The sequence below is a fragment of the Tauraco erythrolophus genome, chromosome Z (genome assembly GCF_009769465.1).
Source record: "Tauraco erythrolophus isolate bTauEry1 chromosome Z, bTauEry1.pri, whole genome shotgun sequence".
Taxonomy (NCBI): domain Eukaryota; kingdom Metazoa; phylum Chordata; class Aves; order Musophagiformes; family Musophagidae; genus Tauraco; species Tauraco erythrolophus.
The window spans coordinates 92,050,993-92,078,923 of record NC_141496.1 but is presented as its reverse complement, the minus strand read 5'-3'; the positions used below and the strand labels follow the sequence as shown (position 1 = coordinate 92,078,923).

Sequence of the window (27,931 nt, the reverse complement as noted above, 5' to 3'; positions counted from 1 at the left end):
TCCACAGCAAAGTGCTCCTTCTCATCAGTCACTCCTGTGCCAGCAACCTGGTCTGCTTTTCTTTACAACCCCAGCTAGACAATATATTTCTACATATAGCATTGTAACAAACTGATCCTCTTTCATTTTCTTCCTCCATAGGAAAAAATATCTGCTGTTCTAGGAAGTCCATCCTGCACTTTCCATAAATTCTCCCTAGCACAAACTGACACTATTCTCTCTAATGTGATAAATCATATCCCATTTCAGATTTCTCTCAGATCTTTTCCCCCCATTGCAAAAGACAGACACATTTTACTGCTTGCTCCAACAGAAGGGCTGCATTCTGCAAATGGGATTATAATGAGACTCTGTTCCTTTTACTGTAGAGGTGGACAGATAAAGCTGAAGACAGCTTGATTTATCCTTTTTTTTGTAGATAGGACTATTAAACCACATTCTTACTGAACTCCTCTGTGTTAAATAATCATTGAATGCTTCAGTGAACCTGAGAAGGCTGGGCCAAAACATCACAAAGGTCACGCGTCCTACAGCCTGAGCCTGAGCCTGTGTTATCACCAACAAACTGAAAACTAAACTCAGAATTTGTGTAAATGGCCATGTGGAGACCTGCTGTGACAGTGGCAGTAGAGAAGGTTGTGTGCTACTGCAAGAGCAGAGAGAGATTAGCAAGGATGAAGAGGAAAGGAACAGATTTGCAGAATAATTAGGAAACTTTTAATTGTTCAGCTGCCTTTGCACATGCTCAACACTCCAAAATCCAGCCTTAAGTAACTGACTCAAAATGGCAGTGGGAATTCTTAGACCTGAAGGTAAAATGTGCAATCTTTGCTACCATACTCTGTCACAAAAGCTGTGTTTGTGCAAACGAGCACTCTGTGGATGGAGAAACAGTTACCAGACAACAGCAGGATGAAGAGGGGAAAAACACATAATGAGAGACAGCATCTGAAAGCTTCCCAAGAACTCATAGTGGTCTTTGAGCAAAAATCGGTAAGTTCAGGAGACCAAGGAGCTGCTGAACCCACCCAAGGCCTCCAGCACACACTGGCACCCATGACGAGTCACGTAACCCACACCACATGCAAGAAGGCGGGGGCTGCTATGGGTGGACGAAGACTACAGGGCAGTAGATGTAAGCACATCTGCTAAAATGAGGGATCCCATGAGCGACTTTGTGCACAGCTGCATGGAAACCCCTGGGATGTGGCCACGAGCCCCCGCTCCTGCGTGAACAGCTGGGCTTGGCCTCTCTGTTGCTGCTCCAGCTGGGCAACTGCAAGTGTGTGCACTGTGTGAGGCAGTAGCTGCACGTACAATGCAAACAGTTATCTGCTATTAATAACCACAGTTTAATTAATGAAGTGTCCTAATCGCTATTGGTTGTGATCTGATCCTTCCCCTGACTCAATACTCCAGCAGTGGCATTTACAACACCTGGTACAAAAAAGCCACAAAAGTACACAGGTGTCACCTAGATGTTGTAAATCTCTGTTTTAATCCAGCTGCCAAAGTCTTAGACAATAAAGCTGTTCAGAATTCCTCCCGAAGGCATCCATTATTTCATCTCCTCGTTCCTAGTGAGCCCTGTATCAGGTACATTTTTACCGTTTTTCACCAGTATTCATGCGTACTGATTCTGGCTGGGAGGGAGAGAATTTTCTTCCCAGTAGCAAGTACGGTGCTGTGTTTTGGATTTGTGAGCAAAACGGTGTTGTTAACACATGGATGTTTCAGCTGATGTTTACAGGGATGTTTACGGCAGAGCAGAGCTTACACAGGATCAAGAACGTACCAGCTTCTTGCACCGCCTCGCCAGCCAGCAGGCTGGGAGTGCACGAGAAGCTGGGAAGGGGCCTGGCCAAGGAGAAGCTGGGAAGGGGCCTGGCCAAGGAGAAGCTGGGAAGAGGCCTGGCCAAGACAGCTGATCCGAGCTAAGCAGAGGGATATCCCGCATCGTTAATCACGTTGTGGTCAGCAATAAAAGGTGGAGGAAGGGTAGGACGTTTGAAGTGATGGCGTTTGTCTTCCTAAGTAAAATTTACACGTGATGAAGCTCCGCTTTCCGGGAAATGGCTAAACATCTGCCTGCCAATGCGAAGCATGGAATTAGATCCGTGTTTTGCTTTGCTGCACACACAGCTTTTGCTTTACCTACCAATCCGTCTCCATCCTGACCCACGTTTTCTCACTTTCGCCCTTCTGGTTCTCTCCCCCACCCTACTGTGAGGACCAAGTGGCTGCGTGGGGCCCAGCTGCCCACCGGGGCCGGCCCGCGAATCGTGCCAAACCCAGATGGTTCTGACGCCAACATTCGCAACTACCCAATTGAGAAAAACGCAGCCAGTCAAACCAACACCGGATTTGAAGCGCAGGTGAGGCTCCCGTTTCCATCCACCCAACATGACGGGCGCAGCCAGACCTGATCCGTGTTTTTCAGGCAGAGCTAAGTCTGGCTGGGTCGGGATCCACCGTCTCCGGAAAGGCTGGGGCCGGCGTTCCACCAGCGGGCACCGATTGCAGGCCGGGCGAGGCCGCAGGCGCCGCGAGCCCCGGGCCGGGGCGGGGAGGGGAGGGCGGGCGGGAGCGCGGCCCGCGCGGCCGCCATGGAGACGGTAACGGCCGCCGGCCCCTCCCCGCGCCGGCCTCGCGCCAGCCGCTGGCCCGCGCGGGGGGCGGGGCTGTCGGGCGGAGTGGGCGGGGCTGTCGGGCGGCGGCGCGAGGGCTGCCGGCCCGCGCGCAGCGGGAGGGGGCGTGGTGCCGCCCGCTCGCCCCGCCCCGCCCCGGTGTTGTTGTCTCTGTACGGCCCGGGCCGGCGGCTCTCGCGAGATCGGCGTTGGCGCCGTGACCTCCATGTGAGAGCGGCGGCGCCTGGTAAACACTCCCCGGGGTCGGGAGATGGCTCCCGGCGGCGCCCGTTAGACCTGGCCGCGGCGGTTCCCGCCAGGCTCCGCCTCGCCTTGTGCTGCCGCGGGGAGCTCGCGGCGCGGGCGGTCGGGAAGCGGCGGATCGGCTCGGCTCGGCTCTCCTCCCCTCCCCTCTCCGCGCCGCTCGGAGCGGGGACGGTGGCCCGGCGGGCGGGGAGGCTCGGCTGCGTTCCGCGGGATTTGAAAATCCTGCCCCGCCGAGCCGAACAAAGAGCGGGGGCAGCGCCCGGCCCCCTCCCCTTCTCCCTCGCACGCCGCAGACGCGCGGCCGGGGCGCGGAGCCCTGTTCCACCCGCTGCCCCGGACCTGCCTCCCTTCCCGCGGCTGGCTGAGCCAGTGCGAGGGCGCGCACCATGTGGATCCAGGTCCGCACCATAGACGGCACCGAGACGCAGACCATCGACGACCTGAGCCGCCTCACCAAGATCGAGTGCCTGCGGGAGAAGATCCAGGAGACCTTCCGCGTGAGCCCCGACCGCCAGCGCCTCTTCTACCGCGGCAAGCAGGTGAGGCGGAAACGCCCCTACCTGGGTGGCGCGGGTGGAGGCGGGCAGGGGCTTTCCCCGGCTCCCGCCCCGCGCGTCCCCGCTCGGGCTCGGCTCTTTGTGCGGCCCGGCGCGGCGGTCCCCATCCCCGCCCACGAGTCGCCCTCCGGCTCCGGCTTTTGTTTACTTTCGCCCCGCTGGGCCTAGCGGGCGCGGAGGGGCAGGAGCGAGCCGAGGCGTCAGGCCTGACAAGGGGCTCCGGCTTTCCTCCGCGTCCTGCCGCCCGCCGTCTCCCCCCGCGGCGAGCGGGTGCCGGGAGGCCCCTTTGTGTGTTTGTTTTCCCACCTGAGCCGCGGGAGGCTCCGCCCCCGCCCCTGCCTTCACCGCGCCGGGCTGACAGGGGGGCCGGACGGTGCGAGGGGGCGGCAGCCCAGCCGCCCTGCTCCGCCAGCCCGACCCCGGGAGCGCAGCGTCCGGATGGCGCCTCGCCCGCTTCCCTCTGCCCGCCCTGGCGCTGCCGCGGCCGGGCAGCGGCGCGGCTGTCCCGCGGGCGGTCTCCGCGGCGGAACGCCGCCCCCGGGGCCCGCACGTGTTTGGGGGGCGGCAGCGCCCAGCGCCATGTCCCGCCGGTGCCCGCGGCGGCGCGACCCTCCCCGGCGGCCGGCGGTGACCTCCCCGCGGCGGGGCGGATCGGGGGGTCCCGGGCCGGGGCTCTCGCGTGGGCGCTGCTCGGCGCGGGGGCCGGCGTGCCGCGGGGGGGTCGGGGCGGCTGCGGGCCGTCCGGAGAGGCGCCGCGTCCCGGCCGGGGTCCGATGTTACCGGAGCGACCGGCTGAACGCTCTTCTCAGCTGGTCCTTCGCTTCCCTTCGCCTGCCCGCCGGTGCCGGGTACGCTCGGCTCGAGCGGACGGCCCTGGTTGCCGAAGGTGCAGCCTTTCACGCCGCGTTCGTGCAGTGCGGGGTGTGCTGGGTGCTCGGGCGGCGGAGCGAGGCGCAGCCGTGACCCGGCAAGCGGGGTGTCGCCTGCGTGACACGTTTCTGAGAGCGTGGCTCTTCAGATGCGCCGCCTTGGAACAGCACCGAAACTCAGCGCTGCGAGGCAGTGAGGTTTCGGCCCAGAACAGGTGGAGTGTGTGTCTTTACAAATAAGGGGAGAAAAGTGAGAAGCAGAAATGTAGCCAAGACTCAGAGGTAAGCACTGGTGACCAGATGCTAAGCCTGGCTTGTGACCTCAGTAGCAAATTACTAGATTTTTGTGTTCCACAGATTGGTCAGAGTGAGTGGTTGTGAGGACATGTCTATCCAAGACCGTTACGGATAATCTGGTGTGTCTCTGAAGGGACCAAATCAAGGAACATCAGTCTTGTGTAACTTGTTTATCTTTGTGCTGTGCCAGCATGCCTCTTCTTTCAGTGCAGAGCTCCATTTGGGACACCAGGTTTACTCTAGAAGCAGGGAAGATGAGCCTGCAGTGAGTTGTGCTTTTCGATGTAGTCTGTCAGTGGCCAGACCAATCAGCCTGAACATTTTAGTTAACAGATGTCTTGCTTAAGAAGGCAGAATAGTGAAATATTATAGCTGGAGTTGCCTACATGAGCAGCATTTGTGAGTTTAGTACTTAGTTTATCCAGTTTAGGACACGGTTGGGATCGTGTTCAATGAAGAGTCAGGGAGTTGTTTTTTTTTTATAGCTTCACTCACCATTTATGTCCATTTTCTTGCCATTACCATGATTAATTCTGAAGTTTCCTTGATCATTATGGATTGCGTTTCTGATCCCATGCTGCTAGTAAGCAGAAAAAAGGTCAGAAGAATTGCTTTTGCACAAGTAAAACTGGATATTGAGACATGAACAAAGGAAACTGTAAACAACTTCAGCTCTCTCGGGGCTGTGATATAATAAAAAAGAATAAAAAGGGGTGTTTCAATTAAATGTGAGGTGAACAGAAAGCAGTATACTGAGGTGAAAACATGGAAAACTTGAGGATTCCTGTATGCGTTGGAAGAAACATTATCTAGTCCAAACTCTTCCTATTCTATCTGTTTAGCACTGGTGTGCTTAAATCTGTGCAGTCTGCTAGTGGAACTGTGGTCTTGCTGCTGACTCCTGCTTACTGTATTCGCTCTGGGAAACTTAGAAATACTTGGACCTTGCAAGTGGTGGCTGCCAGAAGACTGCCTAAATAACCTCCTTCCTTCTAAAAATGGGAGGTGTGTGAGGTTATAAAGATAGAGAAACCGAAGTGAGTCACTGCTCATGGGCTGAATTTCAACAACTTCGTGTTCTTAGCTTGCAGAAGAGCACAGCTTCAGCTAACGTTTTGAGCTAGAGCTGTTACTTTGCAGTTCTTTAACTGGACATGGACAGTCCCAATGTAGTTTATGTGGTATACTGTAATTTTCTGTTGTCTGGTCTTCAAACAGAAGTGCAGGACCTTAGGTAGGAAGTACTGCACGCTTCTGTTCTTGAGGGTTAAAATACCCTACAACTACTGATGAAAACCTAGTATTGTGTTTAACATAGTATTATTTGTATTTTTGTGTTATTGTTTTGTTTTGTTTTCTTGTAAAACTGGGAAATGCACTGCTTGGTTGAACAGACTAGTTCCTGGTTTGTAACTGGTACTGCCAGGAGGACTCACCCTCCACATGTGGCACTGAACAGTGAGCAAGACAGTATTACTCTGTAACTCGGTCTGGTCTGTGAGGACACGCTGGGCGCCCTGAGGGTCCACGTTCCTGCGAAGCTGGATAACTATCGGGCAGAGAAGTTGAGTCATTCTGTAGGTGGAGGCAGAACTTTCTGAGGAAGGGGCATAGTAGTGTGTACGTAGTTCTTTACGGTGATGCAGTAACCTGGTCTGCAGTTAGCCAGAGAAGTCTACTGAACCGGCAGCGATCTCTCTTGCTTGCTTCGTTGAAGAAGTTGGATCATTGGCTGGAAGGAGTTACTTGGAGGTACACAAATATTTCCTTACGCTGGAATAAATCATACCTGAATCTTGCTCTACCATAGAGTATTCCCATCTAATGCTTTGTCTGTGCTGTTGTACGTTAATTCTGAGTAAACTTGTAAATTACAGTGCATTGTGTGGAGTTCCTCTAAAATTGGTAAAAGCAAGGCAGGACAATCTGTCTTCTGGCAGCATACTCTCTGTCTGTCCTAATTGGAAAACCTATATAGCAGTTCTTGATGAGAAGAGAAGTTCTCAGTTTCATTCATGAAAGTGAAGGAGATATTATAGTAGACAAATTCTTGGCATCTTGACCTGCCAGAGCAGATTTTCTGTAGAACCAAGCTGTAGTCATTGTGGGATTTCTAGCTTTCAGTACAATGCTGGAAAAACTGAGCAGTAAAAATATGTTGAAATTTATTTAAGTTTGAAAACTTGCCATAGAGCTTAAGATTGCCCGGAAGACTGCAGGGGTGTTAGAAACAACTTATGTGTCACATAGAACTAAATGGGCACACTGTTGTATTTCAGCAGTATGCATTGTTTATGGAATATAACAAATAACTTCCGTTGGCTTCTTCCGTCGTCGTCTCCCACTCTGTTGAATTTGAATTCAGTGAAAAACTTGTAAATGGCTATTGTTGTTAAAGAAACCATCGTCTCAAGTGGCTTTCCCATAGTGCTTCCCAGGGTCAGGGGAGGAGGTTGAAGCCCAAACATTTCTTACTGGTGTATGTAAGAGGCAGTGATTGAAATTGTTTTTGAAGTTTTTCATCTTGTTGGTGAGGAAGACACTCTAAACCTGTTTCGTGGGAGACTGAAGTCAGCAGGTGGAGGTGAGAGTGTTGAAGCCATTCATTTACTTGGTGTGAAAGTTGTGGCAGGTCAGGCTTACTTCATTAGCAGAAACTCAGCTCTGCTTCGATGCACAGGTGTGGCAGTGTGCATGGTGTCGCTTGGCCGTGCAAGCTGACAGGCCCGTGCTGTAATGCCCATGTGTTTATGGTTTTGTTTGTGTAAATTTACTGAAACGACAGAGGGGTGGGAGGCGTGGGGGAGCTTGAGTTTTGCATCAGAGTGTCCTTGTGATCCAGCGGCCTCGGTGCAACACATAGGTATAAATCTGGCAGTAGGATATGCCTTGGCTTACCTACAGCCTTTCTTACACAAGATCTCTTTAACTTCTGCTGGCCTGGACTGGCACGTCAACAGTAGGTAGACTCTGATGTGAGTTTAAGCTTCTCAGCTTCAAGTTTCTAAACTGTATGTTTAAGGGCTTCTTTCATACTTAAAGCTCGGGTGAATTTCCAGAAGGATAGAAAAGCATTATTTGTGGAGTCTTCCCCGAAGAATGAGTGTGCTAAACCTATTCATAAAACAATGGAGTTTCTTAACACAATCTCTGCCCAGCTTTATTTAGTTTGGAAAATTGTAAACATTTTCAACTGAAGCCTGTCCAAACCCTGTCTGCTTCAGGCAGAATCTGGGTGTGAGAAATCTTCAACTGGAGCAGCTAAGTTTTATATTTTGGAGAAACGATTTGAAGAAGCCTTAGAAAGGAAGTGATTGCCATTCTGCCATGAAGCGGGTGGCAAGCAGCTCTGTCACTTGATGAGAAAGTCATCCGGAGTCTTCAGGGCAGATATGATCAGACTGCGTTCCCAAATTCCCAAAACATTCATGAAGTATGCTTTGAACTTGGCTGGCAGTAGGTTTGGTAGGCCTATTAGCAAGTTTTTTATATGACTGCAGAAGCTGTTTACTGAAATCAGCTTCTTACTGAATTTTTACTGTAAAGCTACTTATGCAACCTAGCGTTCCTCGGTGCCGTTATCGTTGTTGTTCAAGGCACCTAAACAAACTGAAGGAAAGCTGAAGCATATGTGAAAACAGAATACTTTATGCTGTTCTATATGTATGACTTCAGTATTAGGATGCTGGATAAACTTAACGTAACCTGTAAGAAACTGTAGCCAGCTTTAAGGCTATATTTTGTGGCACCTGTATTTATTAATGTAATCCAGCTAGGCTTGTTTAGTACTTGTACTTTTTAATTAATCTGGAAGCTCTTGGAAACTGTATGTTGCTTTTCATATTAAAAAACCCCACAAACCCTTAGATGCAGAGCGTATCTGATGTGTGGCCTGCACTGACGACTAGATGATGAAATGTGATCAGATGTTGATACCATTTATATTGGTGGAAGTTATGAGATGATTCGGTTCTCTTCTCTAAAAGCTGTTCACTGGTTTTCTATTCCTAATCATTTAACTATTAAATTATGTTAAAATAACTGCCCTGATACACTTGGTTGTCATTTTTTTTTTTTTTTTTTGACTTTTGTAATTGATTATGGAAGGTTCAGATAATCACCAGTTCTTCATTACAGGTGTCCTTACAAGCTGGAGATAGTCATTTCCTCTCCCTGGCACCACTGTTGCTGAACTTCAGTTGCCTGTGCTATAGAAGTCCATGCCATCATATGGGAGGTACTTGACCGCTCTCATCTAATCAGCACAGAGAAGGACGAGTCTTTCTTAATCTCTGCTCTCCCTAAAATCTTTTAAGGATTTCAGAGCAGCTTTCTATTTCATCTATTTCAACATTTTTTATTTTTTTTTTTACGAAAGTATCAGTTAATCCTAAATATCAGCGAGAAGACACCGTGAACTTTTATTTACCTAATTAGAAGAGTCCTGACAACTGTAAAAGAAGGGAAACCTTGCTGGTTTAACTTCTTCTTCCGGCTAGAAGTTAATGAGCAAATGTTGCTTTAAGGTTAAGTTGCATCCAAGAAGAAAATGTTGTATCTAAATTAACTTTTTTTTTTTCTGTGTCTCACCTAGCAATAAAGAAAGAAATCATCTTCAAAACCTGAGCTTCTTACTAAAAAGTTTAACTTGGAAGAGGTGCAGACTTGAACCTTGTGAGGCTGAGAATGGCTGCCTTCACCTTGATCTTCTGATTAAGTCAAAAAGTCTTTTCTTACAGCTCTTGACTTTCAGCTGCTTTCATGTTGGCACTAATCTTGTACACTGGAGTCTTTTTTGGATTATAGTTAGGCCAGATGAAAAGGTAAAATGTGTTGGTTCCACCTGCACACTCTACACATAATTTTGTAGTAATGGTTGGTTAATGTGGCCTTCAAATGTAGGCTTCTGTACTGAATTTTAGTTACAAAACTTCAGGAAGTGTCAATTTCTTCTTAGAGAAAGCTAGTCTTGATTGAGTACAGAGATATATGATTCTGTGACTAATGTACATTTATCATGTTTTTTATACTGAGATTGATGTGTAGTTGCAGACAGTGCGAGCAACAAGATTCTGTAATTTCTTCCTGGGCTGTGTGGTTTCGTGTAGCATGCCAGACTTTCTCTGTGTGTGCAGAGTTGAAGTGCAGCATGTTCACACCGCGCTACGACTGAACTCCTTGGTTGTCACTACAATTGTAGAAAAGCCTTTCTCAAACACTGGCAGCTTCCGTGTTCTGCCTTCCCCAGGAGTTGCTCTTGCTGGATGCTTTCTGCTGATGGCAGTCTCTGTAGGACTCTGCCACCTGTCTGGATTATGATTTATTGAGAGTAGGACGTTGGATACAATCCAGCGTTACGGTTACCTTTCTCTTCGAGTCCAGGGCACAACACACATGAGCAGTCGGAAGGGAGCACATTCTCTGAAATAAAGGCTAATTTGTGTTATCTTGTTGTGTGCCTTTTGGTGGCATAATGGTCATGTCTTCAAACATTCTTGTAACTGCTTTGGAATGTGAATCTTGTGACAGAAAGTTGACAGAACTGAGTCTGATTTGGACCATATTCTCCAGACACTAATGACTTGTTTGGTTACTGATTTTTAAAATGTTGTGATCTTCCTGTGTTCTGTTCTGGAGGGATATAGATCCAGTCTCTCAGAAATCTCCCTCGTCCAGATGTTTCACCCACTGGTGTTCCATTACGATTTCGTCATTCTAAAGAGTACTAAGAGAGAGTGAATAAGACAGAGCAATGATATTTATCTTTTTTTTTTATCAATGAGTAAATTCTTCTCCTTGAGATGAGGGAAGATCTGCCGTTTGCATCTGTTTATTTTTTTTAACAGCAAGCTATGAAGTCCAAACTATTAAGAAATAAAAAGGTAACGTGAATCTTGGAGAACAGATTGTCAATGCTAGGACTTTTAATGAAATTGTAAATTCAAGTGCTTCTAGCGGCAAGCAAGAAACATGTTTGTAAAGTCTCAGTCTGTTTCTATGTGGGCTTTGCTTTCATTGAGGAGCGAAGGACGAAAAACACGGAGAAGGGTGACCAAGGTGTTTTTTTTACATATTTCTCTCCAAGCAGAATTAAAGTTCCTTCCCATTTAGGAAAGTAAGCCTTTATTGTAGTTAGTTTTTGTATGAGACTGATAGGTGTTGCTGTTTGGTTTTCATTAGGATTGCTGCTAAAAATGCCAGCAGCAATAAGGAAGGGAGAGTTAGGAGAAAACATTCAGGAGTGCCACCTGCAAACAGCATGAACATGGTGTCCTTATGACTGCAGAGTGTGTGTGCAAACCCTCGTTTAAAATGTGGAGAGTTAAACCTGCACGTTAGAAGCGGTCGTCTGTAGACATGTGAGGAGGAGCCCCCAAACCCCGCGGATGTGCAGTCTTTGCCTAAATATGATTTGGGTGTGGTTACTTGCCTTCTTACCCTATTACTGTAAGAGATTGTCTGGAGTGGAGGGAGGTTCATTGTGCAGGGCCAAGAATTATCTTTTTGGACCCTCAGCAGTTACTGATAGCAGCAGAACTGTCCCATGTGCAAGAAGAAGACGAGATGTCTTAGTATAATGATCTCCAGACAAAATATTTTTTGATAGAGCAGCCTGTATGGGAGCTGCAACAAGTACTGTTGAAACTAGAGTTGCTTGAGGAGGAAGTGGGTCTCCTGGAGATCCAAACACTTTAAGACAGAGATAATTCATATGAAAACAGTAACTTTCTTTATGTGATTTGCTACTAAATTGGCCTTTCTTTAGCTTTTGTCTCTGTTGCAAGTGAGGCAACTAGACTTCTTGGGAAACAGTTCCAGTACACAGTTACTGTAAGAACCTGACCATGTGCCTACTGCTCTGAATGTGGTAAATACGTGAATCTAAAGATCCCAGAGTCCTGAAGATACCGGATAATGCAGGTGTAGGCTACGGTTTTCCATGTGGAACACAAAATATTGTTCAGGTTTGCTTACACCTTCAAAGCTGAAAGAAAACTGAGCGCTCATCTAATGTGGCAGAAGTCCATCAGCTAAGTGTCTGATGTCGTGTAGTAAATATTATTGACGTTTTCTTGACCTGAGTTGGTCCTGTTGGCCCAAAACTCCCTGTTAAATATTAAAAGCTGATTTTGAATTTTCAGTTAGGTTTTTCATTGCTAGATGCTGATTGGAGATCTGTTTGAATGCATCTGTAAAAATACTAAGTGGAAGTCACAATACCAGTAGCTTTCTTGCAGGAAGAAAAAGTTGTTTGTACGTCAGTCTTGAGATGGTGAATACTAGAAATTCTAAAAGTCCCCTTTGCTTACTTTCAGTGAGTACACAGCTGGAAGTTACAGATTCTTGATTTCTTCAGACTAGCTTACCCTCTGGATGGCTCCTCTAGACAACTCTTAACCAAGCTTTTCTACTGAGCTTGAAGCTCTTTACTCTTACGCATTACCTGTTAAAGAAACTTGTAGGGTGCATGTAATACCTGTGCAGATTAAAAGATTGATGCCACTTAACTTTTCATCATACTATGTTAATGTTGTGGTTTAACCCCAGCTGGCAGCTAAACCCCACACAGGCGCTCACTCGCTTCCGTCCCAACGGGAGGGGAGAGAATCAGAAGAGTGGAAGTGAGAAAACTTGTGGGTCGAGATAAAGACAGTTCAATAGGTAAAACAAAAGCCGTGCACGCGAGCAAAACAAACCAGAGAATCCATTCACGGCTTCCCATGGGCGGGCAGGTGTTCAGCCATCTCCAGGAAAGCTGGGCTCCATCAAGTGTAACGGTGACTTGGGAAGACAAATGTCATCACTCCAGGTGTCCCTCCCTTCCTTCCTACCCCAGCTTTATATGCTGAGTGTGATGTCACGTGACATGAAATATCACTTTGGTCAGTTGGGGTGAGCTGTCCCAGCTCTGTCCCCTCAACTTCTTACGCACCCCCAGCCTACGTGCTGGTGAGGTGGTGCAAGAAGCAGAAGAGGCCTTAACTGTTTGTAGTTGCTGCTCAGCAATAATGAAAACACCCCTGTATTATCAAAACTTTTCATCACAAATCCAAAACATAGCTCAGCACTAGTTACTATGAGAAAATTAACTCTATCCCAGCCCAAACCAGCACAGTTAATTAAAGAGCTCTTCTACATTCATTATAGTATCTTTCATTTGTTGCTAGATGTAGAAACTACTCGAGTTCTTGGAAAAGAAAACCTCAGAAGATGCTCAAAGGCACACTTCCGTAAGCGCTTTTAGATTGTGATTGTCAAGTAGAATGACTGGGTTAAGGTGACCCAGGAGCTTATCCTCTTGGATCACGCTTTAAGATAAAAAGAGTATGTGATGTGTTCTTACAAGAATGATTGTGTTCTTTCTTGGGAGGTCTCTGTGCATGCCGTGTAACCCATAGCGAGCGATGCTTCTGCTGGGACTTGCAGACAAGTTAATGTGATAATAATTGGTGAATTACTTGTCAGGCATATTTTTTTTTTCCAAGTAACGTAGTATCGTGCTGCACTCTGCATGATCATTCATGTTCCTATAAGTGCAGCTTCTGCTTTTGAAGTCATTTGTGGCTAGATGTTACGAGACAGTTCTTTTAACACTATGTCGTAGTAGTCATTCTGTAGCTCAAGTGGAATCCATTGCTTGGCTTTAGTAGCAAGACTTGCTGAAGCCTCAGGCCACAAGTTGGGAACTTTCTCCTGGACAGGCTTTCGGCTGGGATAGAGTTCCTTTTCTCCTTCTAGTTGGTACAGTGTGTTTTGGATTTAGTATGAGAATAATGTTGGTAACACGCTGATGTTGTGGCTGTTGTGAAGTAGTGTTTATCCTAAGTCAGGACTTTTCCAGCTTCCCATGTTCTGCTAGCGAGCAAGCGCACAAGTCGTGCGAACCAGAAGACAAGGAGGCTGCAACTGTCAGCAGAAGCTGCAGCTCAGCACGGTGAGAGCAGTTCATGGCCTGTCTGCCTGGAGACAGAGGAAGAATCCACTGAAGTGTCAGAAGAGCCCACACCAGGAATCACCGTTGGACCAAAGTGGCGCATGAAGAGTGTGTGAAGAGCAGGTGCATAGGTTGTAAGGGTGCAATTGTCCAGAGATTTCTTTGTCCATAGTCCCTCTCTGGAAGCACCCAGCTTGAGCTGGTTTTTGGACTGTACCATCTGAATGAATTACTATTGTAAGATATGATGCCTGAAACTGCTACAGGAAAACCAGCATTGAGCCTGAAGGCAGAGGGAATGCCCGAGAGTGAGCGCGTGGGTGAGCGGGGAGTTGGAAGGGGCACCCGTGGGCTCACTGGTGTCACCTGCTGCAAGGAGACTTCAGCCCTAGCAGTCAAAGTCTCGGGTGGTGTGAGCGTGACTCCTTGGATGGTGAGTGAATGCTCGTGCAGTGGCCTCTCCTTTGGTAGGTGGTAGTGGGTAGGGACCAATTCCAGCATGGCATTGCTACAGCTGCTCTTGCCTGGTAATGTAAGCACAGCGTTACCTTACCTGTGTTTGTAACAACCTTCTCTAGAAGCATTTTGCCACCAATAGTGTCTGTAACGTGTGATCTGTGAAGATAGAGTTGAAAGGTGTAGTTTCTCAGAGACCTTTAGTGTATCAGATACAGCAAATGTAGCTGCTCTCCCGTGTCACTTCATTCAGAATACGTTGATGAAGCCTTAAAGGCTTTTGAAGCATGCCAGTCATTAAGAGGAAGAAAAACCGAAAACGAAATGTACTGCTAAGCAAACAAACGCATCTTTTCTTTGGTGACAGTAGGATCAGAGGAGTTAGCAGAATTTCGTAAATGAAATTGCCTGTTCAGTTATTTTTGCTTTAGTACATGTTCTAATCACCCATTAAGAAATCATAACTGACTTGGATGAGAGACAGCTTGATGATCTGGTACTTGCCTGATTACTTTTGTTTCTCGTTTGCATGTATACACTTGTGAATGACAAGTGTCCTTAAGCGCTTAGTGAATAATTAAGTAAACATGTAATGTTTCTTTCTTTTCTTTTAATGCACTGTCCAAGCAAATATGTTCTCAGGGGGTCTTTTTAGTATCCTTATGCAGCAGGATGGGATTAAATTGTTTACATATTTGTATAAATAACTATTGTTAGAAGCGAGCATACCGTAAAGCTGACTGGGGTACTGGTCAGCACCTATTCCCACAAATTGCTGGACTATTTTTGATAAGTTTTCTACCTTTCTGCGTCGAATAACTAACTTGTCTTTGAGATTATTTGGAACTCAATTTGGTAATGCTTTCCCGAATTTTGATGACATAGTAAGGCAGTGTTTGTTGGAAAATAAGAGGTGGTGGTGAGGGTTGTTTGTCGGTGGTTTTGGGCTTTTTGAGGTTTTTTGTGTGATTCCTTTGGGTAAGAATACTGTATTCCAGGATAGATTTAAAATGCTAGGTGTCTGTAGAAAGGATGGTATCGTGTTTTCTCCTACTGCTTGTTAATATCCAGACTGTTCTGGTTTTGACTGGGACAGAGTTAGTTTTTCTTTTTAACAGCTAGAAGAGCTCTGTGTTTTGGATTTAGTATGGAATTTGTAATGAGAAGAATGTTGGTAACACACTGATGTTTATGGTTGGCACTGAGACATCAAGGAGTTTCCAGCTTCCCATGTTTTCGCCAGTGTGCAGGAGCACAACAGGCTGGGGGAGCATAACTGGGGCAAGGAGTCCACAACTCCCCTTGTGATCCGAACTTAGACTTGGGATTGAGGGCCAAACTGACCAGTGAAGTATTGCCCAGTATGTAGATGAGGGCTGACTGGGAAGGAACTGTGGCGTTTCCAAGGGCTGTCTTGGTCCCTGGGAGTGCTGTGTCTCTCTTTTTTTGGGGCCTCTCAGTCATCTGGGTTTGTGGTGTTAGGACTTACCTTTTTTGGAATCATTTGCTGGGACAGAACAGATGTTGGTCACCAAGTGGTCAGCAGTTACACTGCATAACTTGTTTGTATATATTATTTTATATAAATATATGTATTTTCATATATTACTATATATTTTGAAATTATGATTGTTATAATAATAACAGTAATAGTTATTATTAAATTGTTCTTATCTCAATCTAGGAGTATCCTTTCCTTTTCCCCTTTAATTCTTTTCCCCATTTCCTGGGGATGGGGGAGGATGAGTGAGCTGCTGTGTGGCATTTAGTTGCTGTCTGGGCTAAACCACACCACCAGACATAGTGATATGCCCTGAGTTTTCTTCATCCGTTACTACTTTTATAACATGATTTGAAAAGTCATTTTACAGTGCCTGGCCGGCTTGGAACAGAGCAGGAGATAGGACTCTATCTGGAGGGACAGGTACGCTGTAAAGTGGTGTGCTGCATTACTGCTTTCTTGGTCTGGCAGGCTGTGAGGTTGTAGCCTTACTGGTCGAGATCCAGTTGTTATATTAATGTCAGCAATTCAAGAAACAACGTCTTACTGTTTATCTCTCTTTTGTTGTAGAACGGAGTTGTATAAACACTGTTTTCCAGTTTTGTTACTCCACTGATTTACATTGTCAGTGTTGCAGTAACGCTGGATGTAGGTGTACTTGTAGATACACACATTAGTCCTTCTAAGTCAAATAGCGTGTGAACTCAGTGTTCATAGTTGAGGTTTTTTTTCCTCTACTTCGTTCCCAGAAGCAGGCAGTGTTGCAGAGTCATTGACTTGGTCTAAGTTTATGCCTTTGCTAATATTCTGGGAACATACTTTTTGCTCATACTATGAACAAGGTGGTCGTTCCCTATCACCTTGCCAAACACTACGTCCTGCCTCATTTGAAGTGTGCTTATAGTAATCCTTTCTCTGTCACTGTGCTGTCGGACTTCAGTGTGACATCACTAGTCACAGAATAGTTTATAGTCATGAAATATTCCTGCAAAGAATACTGATTTTTAAAAACAAAACAAAAAGCCCCACAACCACTTGGGCAGAGAACCCGTTGCTAATTCTTCATAAAGTAATGACTGTCTACCCTAAAGTAGACCACTGTGCAGTCACCAGTTTGTTCTGCTGTTTAGTTCATGTTCATCAGAGCTGACTTCTTCAATTCCTGTGCAAGAGTAGTGGTCTGTGCATGGTGGGCTGTGTGTCATTCTTCTTACTTGCAGCCTAGCCTAGGTATGTCTTGTTTTCTGAATGTAGCTATTCCTGGGCAGACTCCTTTTTTTGAGTCTTGGGCTCTTTTTTTTTGGTTTGGTTTGGGTTTTTTTAGTTGTTTTTTTTTTTTTAACCTTTTTCTTATACTAATAGAGAGGATTCAGTTGTGGATTGAAGTTACAACTTTCTCTGCAGTCGTAACTAACGCATGGATAGCAAAGACTAGATACAAGACATGTTTTAGATGAGTGTTAACACTGGTTACCTAGTTATGGTAGGTCATTCAATCTGTTGAGATTTGGATCTTCACTGAATTGGCTTTAAACTTTAAACTGCTGTACTTCACAGCGTTTTTCTGTTAGCCAACACGTGGCATGTCCAAAGAGAAAGGGAGCAATGATAGTATTTCTTTGCTCTCATCTGTGTTGCCTACATACCTTCAGTCTACAAGGAGCAAGGTTATCCTTTTCTCTGCACTACATTAGCATTCAGAAGATTTCCTCATACCATAGTATTCTAGGAATTGTGCACTGGAACCTCTGCCATAGCTCGTCCAGTCCAATTGGAACAGAAAAACGGAGCAGTTTTGTTGTTTCCAGTAACATCTGATTTATTCGTTGCTTCGAGTGACCTAGTTTGCAGATGTACTGGTTAATTTTTTTAAACATTTTGCAACGAAAAAATATTACCTGGGTGGGGGATTGAATCTTAAAATGGGTCTGAAGTAGTGCTCAGAAGCAGTCGCAGCACCAGAAATGTGGATCTCCCACTCCCTCGCAATGTATTGTTGCAAGATGATTATTTGTTTTGGGTTTATTTCTACTTTGAATCTAAGAATAGCTGGTTTTAAACTTCTTTAATAATCTTAACAGCAAAAATACAGACTTCTTGTGGTGTGAAAAGCGCCCAAATCTGGATTGTCACAGGGTTGCAAGAACGCTGCTGTCCTCTTTGTTAAAGAGTTGGCAAAACGTAGGAATGTACGACATGGCAGGATGGGAAAGTAGCCCTAGCCCTAGGGCTTCCTTCCAGTAGGAAGCCCTAGCCTAAAGCTCCAGGCGTGTGAGACAGTGCTGGTAGTCACCTGTAGAATAACAGTTGCTGGAGTTTTCCATTTTAAGACTTGTGTTCGTTTAGTAGTTACAGCATCAAAATCTTCAGTACAGTTTTATCTGCTCAGTGTTGAACTAGTTTGAAAACAGCCAGCTGAATGAGGGTCGTTCCCGTAGCTGTTGACCAGACATCTGGGACAGCTTCAATTTCCTTGAAACAAACGATGAGTGCTCCTGTTTACTCATCCCAGCTGTGGGTACAGTAGTTACCAGCAGTAAGGAGAGTAGTTGGTTGGTTTTTTTTATACAGATCTTAAATTCACGGAAGAACTGATTCATTTCTTGAGTGTCAGCTTATGTCCTTAACTGTCCTCTGCCCTTTAGAGTTGTTCTGAAAAATCAGAGGGGATGAAGGAACAATGTGTTGCACTTTTGTCTATCCTGAGATCATTGGAGTGTTACAGATCACTGTATTAGTGAGAAGCTGGAGAATTCCTTCCCACTCCTCTATTTTTCTGTTCCTTCCTGCTCCCTGCTTTTTCTTGTTGTATTGATGCTGCCCGTAAGCTCATGAAAACAGATCTGTTTGAAAAGATGCCTGAAACAGCGATGTTGAAAATAGCACCTGTTCTGGAACGAGGTCGGGTAGTTTTTTTGTCGCAAAAGTAGTTTGGAAGCAGGTGTGTTTTGGGTGTGTGTAGCAGGGTGTTGGTAGCAGGGCAGGGGCCACAGGAGTGGCTTCTGTGCGAAGCTGCCCCCACGTCGCACAGAGCCAGTGCCAGCCGGCTCCACGTCAGACCTGCCTGCGGCCAGCGCCGAGCCCGTCACTGATGGGGGTAGCGCCTCTGCGATAACTTAAGAAGGGGGAAAAAATCTGCTGGGGGAGACTTGCAGCCAAGAGAGGGGAGAGGCAGGAGCGTGGCCCCTGGCCCCGCTGTGCGGGCCGCTGCCGGTGGCCAGGGCCGCCAGAGCTCGTCGGGCGGTTCAGACGTGGCGCAGCGGCAGCAGAGAGAGGAGGGGGTGTGGGAGAAACAGCTGGAGACACTGGGTCAGTGAAGGTGGAGCAGGAGGTGGTGTGCTGGAGCTAGGATTCCCCTTGCAGCCCGTGAGATTAACGGTGGAGCAGAGATCCACCTGCCGCCCATGAGAGAGGATTCCACGCCGGAGCGGGTGGCTGCACCCCGATGGGGACATGACTCTGTGGGAAGCCTGTGCTGAAGCAGTCTGTTCCTGAAGGAGGGACCCACGCTGGAGCAGTTAATGAAGAGCTGCAGCCAGTGGGAAGGACTCGCAAGAGAGAAGTTCATGGAGAGCTGTCTCCTATGGCAGGGACCCAGTGTTGGAGCAGGGGAAGAGTGTAAAGAGTCCTTCTGCTGAGGAGGAAGGAATGGCAGAAACAGTGTGTGATAAACTGACCATGACACCCATTCCCCATCCCCCTGTGCTGCCTGGAAGGGGACAGTGGAGAAATTGGGAGCAGAGTAGAGCCCAGGAGGAAGAGAGGGGTGGGGAGAAGGTGTTTTTAAGATTTGGTTTTGTTTCTCATTACCGTGGTCTGATATGATTGGTAACAAATTAAATTGATTTTTTTCCCCAAGTTGTCTTTCTTTTGCCGGTGACCATAACTGATGGGTGATCCCTCCCTGTCCTCCTCTCAACCCTCAAGCCTTTTGTTGCATTTTCTCCCCCCTGTCCCACTGGGGTGGGAGGAGTGGTTGCGTGGTGCTTAGTTGCTGGCTAGGACTAAACCATGGCAAGGTGGGAGTTTTTTAGTCATGTACATTTTTCTCCCACTGCAATGTGAAGTAAAATGTAACTCATGAAATTCTAGTTTTGGTGTCCCAAAGCAATGCATTATGCTTTTCAGTAAATTAAATCTCTGCTTTGAAGATGCTGTAGGTCACTGAGAATGTGTAACTGAGCAGAGCAGCAGTGGTCTCTAGTCCCAGTTTTTCTTCTCTCCTAGTGTACAACTTGGTGGTTTTTGGTGTGAAGTTCTTGGCTTAAGTGTAGGTAGGCGAGAACATCAGGTGAAATAAAGATAATAACAGGTGTCTTAAAGCTCTGCAGAGTAAGGCCCAAAACAATGTTTAGTAACTGTGTGCTATATATGATGAAAAGTCTGCTTCTATTTATATTCTGGTGTTCTGAAGGATCTGATTGCATCTGGAATATAGTGGGGCATGATGCATGAAGTTATTTGGAGGAGTGCTATACAGTGTGGGTTTCTTCAGTTTTATAAGAGCTTTTAAATTGGCCACAAAAGACTTACTTTCGGTGAATAATCTTGTTTTGATCTTGAGGCTTAGGAATGGGGAACCTGGCTAAATCTGAAATAAAAATATTTCTTAGTGTTCTCAGTTTAGGAGATTTCCTTTCGTAAACCTGAAGGCCCAGTACATGGCTTTGGTGTTGCTTCTCTCCAAGTGTGGTTGCTCTTGCACGAGACTTTCAGATGTGTCATGGTTGAGGCCGATCCGGCATCTAAACTCCACACAGCCGCTCTCTCACTCCTTCCCCAGTGAAGTGGAGAGGAGAAAAAAAAAAATAGTAAAAGGACTGAGGGTCGAGACAAGAACAGAGAAGGAGCACCCACCAACCATGGTCCCGGGCACAACAGACTCGGCTTTCTTAAAGAAAAACAATTTATTAACAGTTACTTAAAAAGGACAAAGGGAAACAAAACCAGTTACTTGAGAGGGCAAAAAGAAACAAAGCCAGATCTTAAAACCAGTACCTTCCTCCCCCTCCCCACCCCCCTTTCCTTTTCTTCCCGGCTCTACCTCCCCCTCGCGGCGCAGGGGGCAGGGACTGGGGGAATGCAGGTCAGTTCATCCCATGCTGTTACTGCCGCTCCTTTCTTAAAGGAGGAGGAGTCCTTACACCATTTTCCCTTGTTCCAGTGGATCCCCTACTCATGAGGAAAATCCCCAAACTTCTCCAGCGTGAGTCTTACCCGCAGGATGCCATCCTTCCCCATCGGGTTGCTCCAGTGCGGGCTTTACCACGGTCTCGGATTCTTAGGGAGTTGTTGTCACTTGCTTTGGCGTTGGTCGTCCCACGGACTATGGATGCATTTCTACCTTGTTGTGCGTCCCACGCTCCATGGCCGTCCTCAGGCTCAGGCATCTCCTTTCCAACGTGGCTTCTCCATGGGCTGCAAGTGGGTCTCTGCTCCACCAGGTCTGTCCTGGCTGCAGGGGGGCCGCCTGCCATCTCGCCACCGGTTGCAGGGGTAACTCGGCTCCGGCACACCTTGTCCTGTTCCGTCTGCACTGACCTGGTGTCGGTGTGGCTGTTTCTCTCAGATCTCAGTCTTCTTCAGGTGAACTTGGCCCAACGGGCACCCCGGGAGCAGGGCACCCCCCAAGTTTTCCCAGCGGCTCAGCCGTGGCCATCCTCAGTGGGCGGCGCCGGCCCGGCACGGGCAGCCCCTGGCCGGGGAGTGGGGGCAGCGCCCCCCTCCCTTCTCTCCTCGCTCCTGGGCGAAGCACCTTTTCTGGTTCCCTTGTCCCAACTTAAATAGGGCAATTCGCAGAGGCGCCGCTTGGCTCAACCCTGAGGGGGATGGCAGTCCGATCTGGTGGCCAGAACCGGGTCTGACCTGGTTCCAAAACCAAGGAAGTCACAGGGAGCAAAGCCCCTCTGCTGCCACCAGAAGCCCTTCACACCAACCCGTCACAAGATCTTACAGTTTTGAAAAGTAAATGAAGTTGTGTGTGTGTGAGGCTTTTTATTCTGGATGTTTATTTAGGAAATAGTTTGCAAAATATGAGGGGAGTACCAGGTACTGCCTTGCTTTCTAGAAAAGATTGAGGGAGACTGAGTTGTGAAATTAGGTGGCTGAAATGTGCACGACACGGTTAATTCAAAAACTCTCACCTGTGTTTGTAGTTACTGCATATGTTATCTAAGGAGCAACATAAATCCTACCTGGTTTTTGATTAGAAAATCACTGCGTTATCTTGGATATTGATGCATAATTAAAAGGTCTGAAGTCTGTAAAGTTGTTTGTTTCTAATTTTAAGCCTTTCAGTGATTTTCATTAGGTGACATCATGGCTACAGGTAACTTGTTAATTTTTGCGTATACTCAAGACATAGGATTGTATTTGCCTGAAATAGATGGCCTGCCTTTTCTCGTCTGTACAATTATTCCCTGTAAAAGGAAGATTTGGAAACTGCTTATCTACCTCAAGGTAGAATTTTACAAATATACCTTTCTTTTGACAGCTAGAAGATGGACACACTTTATTTGACTACAATGTTGGACTAAATGACATAGTGCAGCTTTTGATACGTTCTGAATCTGAAGCTCCTACTGCTGCTTCTGTGCCAGATCAGGATGGAGAACTCAATCCCTGTGCTGTTTCTAACTGCAAGAACAAAGTCAAAAAGGCAAATAGTGGATCACCCAGTCAGCCATCTACATCATCTCGCTCATTTCTCATTGATCCTGGCATTGGATTGTACAAGGTATGTAGAAACTTTAAAAGCTGGAAACTTGCCTCACACTTGTGGGTTTAATTTTATTGTTAAAAAAGTTTATTGTTTTATTGTATAAAAGTGTGTATCATCATTGCTTTTTTTCATGATTTGATGTAATCCTCCACTTTGACATAAGTCAAATTGACTCCATTTAAGCTGACTCTTGCCGAGTCATGAAAGTGTCTCTGTACCACCCTCACTGGTGCTGCAGGTTTCAGAGGGCTCATAAGCTCTGACACATTGTCTTCTACAAAACATGTTCTGCAAAATGTTTATAGAGTACTTGAGAAACAGAAATACTTTCTGTGAACAGAAAAAGCTAATCTTTGGAATTATATCTGTGGAAAATATCTGTGGAAAAGTGTAGCTTTTTCCCTGCTTATTTTTATTCAAGCTTGCCAAGCATTTGTTTTAATACTGATGTTTCAGTGCTATCTGAGAACAAGATAAACTATGGAAATACACAGTTTCTTTAAATTGTGTGTGGTGTAATGATTGCTGCATTATTACAGGGTTTTTAGGAGTTGAGTGTATCATATTCACTGTTAGTTTTATACCTCATTGGATTTTTTGATATTGTCATGTAGGATTACATCAGAGTACCAGAAATTTAATTTGAAGAGAAAATAGGCAGTTCCCAGATTGCCGGCTCATGGGGTATTTAGTAGGATGTGTGCATACAGGGAATAGTAGCATTTTTACCTCCTGTTCGATGTTTCTCTTAGATAAGAAATATCCATAACAGTAATTCTTTTGCTGGAAAATCATAGAATCATAGAATGGTTAGGGTTGGAAGGGACCTCAAAGATCATCTAGTTCCAACCCCCCTGCCATGGGCAGGGACACCCTCCACTACACCAGGTTGCCCAAAGCCTCATCCAACCTGGCCTTGAACACTGCCAGAGATGGGGCATCCATAACTTCTCTGGGCAACCTGTGCCAGTGCCTCACCAGCCTCAATGTAAAGAATTTCTTTCTTATATCCAACCTAAATCTGCCCTCTTTCAGTAAATCCGTTGCTCCTTGTCCTATCACTACACGCCCTTGTAAAAAGCCCCTCTCCAGCTTTCCTGTAGGCCCCCTCTAGGTACTGGAAAGCTGCAATAAGATCACCCCGGAGCCTTCTCTTCTCCAGGCTGAACAGCCCCAACTCTCTCAGCCTGTCTTCATAGCAGAGGTGCTTCAGCCCTCTGATCATCCTCGTGGCCTCCTCTGGACCCGCTCCAACAGCTCCATGTCCTTCTTGTGCTGGGGACTCCAGAGCTGAACACAGTATTCCAGGGGGGGTCTCATGAGAGCAGAGCAGAGGGGCAGAATCACTTCCCTCGACCTGCTGGCCACGCTCCTTTTGATACAGCCCAGGACACGGTTGGCTCTCTGGGCTGCCAGCACACATTGCCAGCTGATGTTGAGCTTCTCATCCACCAGCACTCCCAAGTCCTTTTCCTCAGGGCTGCTCTCAATAAAATGTCCAAAATTACAGAAGGAAGAGGAGGTGGAGGCTGCCATAGGTATACAAGTTAATTTCAGTTAGAAGAATGCTGTTGTTTAGACCTGTCGTCCTGATGGGAAGCTACCTTAGTTTGTGTAGACTGTTACTTAATGTTTCTCTTAAAAACATTTTCTTAGTACCTGAGAAAACACCTCTTTCTGAGGTATTGAGAACAAATGGTAAGTTAATTGCTCTGTGTTCCCGCAGCATGCTGTGCAACTGAGTTTTATTCATTTTCTGAGGAGTCAGGGAGTCAAAAACGAGTAGCTTGAATATGGAGACACAAGCTTGTGTACTTCCTTATTTTTCTTTCATCTCCATTTTTTATGGTGGGGAAAAAAACCCCAGTTCTTCATTCCTGATGCTTTACAGTTAATCGATGAGCGTAAAAGGTAAGACAAGAAAGGATGGGGAGAATGCTGGGGAGATGGGAGGCTGCAGAAGATCAGTTGATCAAAGGAAAGGAATATTAAAATGTATGTTTTCAAGAATGCTAAAAATTTTATCAGGCAGTCTCTTAGCTGTTTTGTTCAGGATTAAAACAGAAAACAGAACAGGGAATGGTGATATCGGCAAACATACTTAAGGAAACCTCTTCTGTTGAGTCACCTGCAATTTTTGCAATCTCCAGTGCTAGGAATCTAACACTTTCTCCGTTGTTACCTATGATTTTAATTACTTTTTCAGCCAACCACGTGTTTTTAATATATATAGAGAAAAATAGCGATACAGTCATTGCATTCTTTGCTGTTTGTAGATGACAGTAGGAATGTATAGATTATTTCTTCTTTCAGGATCAGGAAACTTTTAAGAATATATTTTTAGCCAATAATGTAATTCAAAGCTAGTAAACTTGTTTAATAAGTCAATAAAAAAGGCCATAAACTAAGCTGTTTTAGATGGCTGGATAGATAGAGGTGTTGAAATATTTTGCATTTGCTTTTTTGTCAGACAATAAGGAATTGTCTCGTTCTAGGAAGGAATGGTTTGCTATGTTTTTTTTTCTGTCTGAGGAAAGTCCTGTGCCTCGCTAGATCTGCATCTGCAGCTAGACTCAACAAGATACCTGTTCCTAAGTACTCCGCGTTGTGAATACTCTCAGCCTCGGTGACCTCCTTTTTCTTTCTCATTTCAGCTGCCAAACGGAAAGGTAGCCAGTTTGGAACATGTAATTTAAAAAAAAAAAAAAGTGGTAGAGTTGATATTGGAAGTAGTAGTTAATAATGATTAAATTATTATTAGATGGTTAAAATAGCGGTTTAAGCAGAGCTCCTCAGAGTGTCATTGTATATTCCGTAAATTGCAATGCTTTCACTTGTTTTATATTCCAGTTGTACCTGACATCCAATATTTACAGGGGCTCTGAAGGACTAGTGGGTAGAACTATACATTAGACTCCTGTTGCTCGTTAGAAGAGAGGAGTTACAGTAACATTGGTTGGGCATGCAGAAATGATATTAAATAAAAAAAAAAAAAGCTCATTCAGAAGCATGTGCCCTCCCGATTCTTAGTCTTCGTAACTTTTCATCCAAAAATCTTTGGCTGTAAGAAAAAATATTTTAGCTGAGAACTCTTAACTAGCTTGGAATAAAAAACCACAGAAACTGAGTCTGTAATTAAAATCTGTATTTGTTTAATGCTGTTCACAAAGAGCTACTAATAACCCAGTTCTTACACCCGACACCACTAACATAAAATAGTTGTCTGATGTTCCTCAGTGGTCTGTAGTACTAATTATTTGTCCTTGTTCTTTGCAAGGGTGGGAAGTGTGTTGTGTAAGTGTGCACATCAAATTATGGAAGGATGCGTTGGAGAGGAATGACTAAGGGAGTTTGCATTGGTTTGTGTTTTTATTGTTGTGTTGTTTTTTTATTCCTGATCTGATGGTGATTTTTTACTTGGCTAACATGGCTTCTCTGGCACTTTCATAACTGGTCACAGGAAGCAGCAGCAGATGGGGGAATCAGTAGTGTGTGTCTTGCTCAACCATGTTTTTGAGAGGAGGCAGTGAGGAAGCACTTTGAGCAACAACTAATTCCAACGTACAGGGTTGTGTAGGGATGCCTTCGTGAGGGTTCCTTCTAGAAGTGCTAGGATCCACTGTTTATGCTTAAAATAGATTGACAGATTTAAAAATGAGGCTGTCCTTCCCCGAGTTGTTTATTATGTGGCTGAAATTTTCATCCCGGTAAAAAACTGTACTTTGAATACTCTAGGTCGTAAGAATGAAAATAAAACCCCCCACATATTGGTAGATTGCCTGTGAGGAAAAATAAAAGGATTTAGTTTCGGAGATAAATTTAAGAAGGTGAATGAAAAGAGTAAAATACGAAGTACTGCTTTCTTGAGATAAACTTGTTAGCTCAAACTGCTGTCAGTTGTACTTGCAGATACCCAAGGACTGCTTCACCCTGAGTGCTAAAAGTTATTGAGCATGTTTTTTTGCTTGCTCTTGTGAAAATGCAGTAAGATTGTTCAGTTTATGCGAACTAGCCTTTGGGGTTAGTAAGAGTGAGTGTCTGTCTGCCACTGTGTTGGTACTTGACAAAGGCTGTAGCTTAAACCACATGCATACACACATATGTATGTGCGTGGGGGTGTGTGTATATATGTATATGTACCTCGTATTGTATATTATAGGTGTTTTCCGTGGTATGGCTGTGCAGCAGTTCTGTTATAATAATTTTTTTATACTTGGTGTGCTGTTGATGAAGTGTTCTTTAAATCTCTTTTCTTTCCACAGTGTTCTCAGTATTATTAAAAGGAGCATCTGCTTAATCAGCTGAAGACTTGAGAAAATGAAACATGATTTAGAATAGTAAAGTGGTTTGGTTGCTTAATGACAGTATTACTGTGAGTACAGAAGGGAGAAATTCTGGGACATAGTTCCATTTCTTACAGTCATAAGATTTTGGCTGACTGTAGTAGCAACCTTGTTAGACTTGTTTCCTCCCTCTCTCTCCTTGAGTCTTGAAGGGTTAAAACAATCTTCCAGGCCAGAAAGAAAGAAGGTTAAATAATAATGACAAGTTGGAAGCTCAGGAAAATCTTTAAACCCTTCGGTTGTGAGCTCGTGTTTTAATGGTGTGTATCCTTATTTTAGCCATGAAGAACAATTGGTGAAGCAGGAGGAAAGGATAATGAGAGAGATTAAGCTAACTTTCAGGTTTGCAGGAGGGGAAAAAAAAAAACAACCAAACACCAAAAAAACCCCACAACGACAAAAAAAGAAATCTGGTCTGCTTTTGAAAATCACGTACAGATTATATTCATACTCAATATTAATGAGGGAAGAGTAATAACTACTGAAAGTGTAACATTCATGACTACGTGTTACTTGAACTTGCTCAACTAGTTACTACAGTTGATTGTTTTACTGATAACAAAGTTGAGCAGTAGCGTGATAAGTTGTGGGTTGTTTTTCTTTGTTGGATCTAAATAAAATAAGCATAAATTCATTATTGAATTTTCCTTTTAGATAAACGAATTGGTGGATGCCCGTGATGTCAGCATTGGAGCCTGGTTTGAAGCTCATATAGAAAATGTTACCCGAGCAACAAAGGGACATAAGAATGGTAAAGCTCAAGGAAAGAGTGGTAACACTTACAAAAGGACTAATGGAAACTTAAGTCAAGATCATTCTAGAGAAAACGCAAATAATTTGGACAGTACACCATCCACATCTTATTCAGACTGTATGGACACTGATGAAGAAGCTATTTATCATATCAAGTATGATGAGTAAGTGCTCCTGATACTATTTTGAGGACATCACATATTTGTTATTTGGTTTGTATAAACCAAGAATTTCTTGAAGAAGCTTGGAATCAAAGAAAGCAAGTTCTATATTGCAACCAAGAAAAAAATATTAAAAAAAATTATAACACTTTTCAGTTGGATGTAACGAATCCATTGGGAGTAATGACATTTTTCATGCCTTAATACTTGTCAAGTATTAATTTCTTTGTCTTCGTGAAACTTAAAATCCATCCTTATATAAGAAAAAAAAATCCTATATAATTTAATTTTTACTGTAGGTTTTTCCAAGTATTGTTTTATTTTTTTTTAACTATTCCTTGTGTATGTTCAATTTCTCTCATTAGAGCTGAAAGTGAACTTTCGTAAGAGGAAATCTAGTTACTTGATTTGGATGAATTTTTTTCCAGGTAGAACAGTTGTGCA

General features: G+C 45.1%; 1 protein-coding gene across 7 annotated transcripts in view; it reads left to right on the top strand.

Moving 5' to 3' along the window:
* The first annotated feature begins 3,278 nt into the window (after positions 1-3,278).
* Positions 3,279-27,931, top strand: part of UHRF2 (ubiquitin like with PHD and ring finger domains 2) — a 100,180-nt gene continuing 75,527 nt past the window's right edge. For 4 of the 7 annotated variants that reach the window (XM_086629770.1, XM_086629767.1, XM_086629768.1 and 1 more), the window contains exons 1-3: positions 3,279-3,433; positions 22,003-22,245; positions 27,228-27,490. In XM_086629770.1, the coding sequence (XP_086485896.1) occupies positions 3,281-3,433; positions 22,003-22,245; positions 27,228-27,490 (659 nt within the window). In that variant the 5' untranslated portion in view covers positions 3,279-3,280. Of the gene's footprint in view, positions 3,434-22,002; positions 22,246-26,569; positions 26,603-27,227; positions 27,491-27,931 lie in introns of those variants that run through there. The other 3 variants (XM_086629771.1, XM_086629772.1, XM_086629774.1) reach the window with 3 other exon arrangements.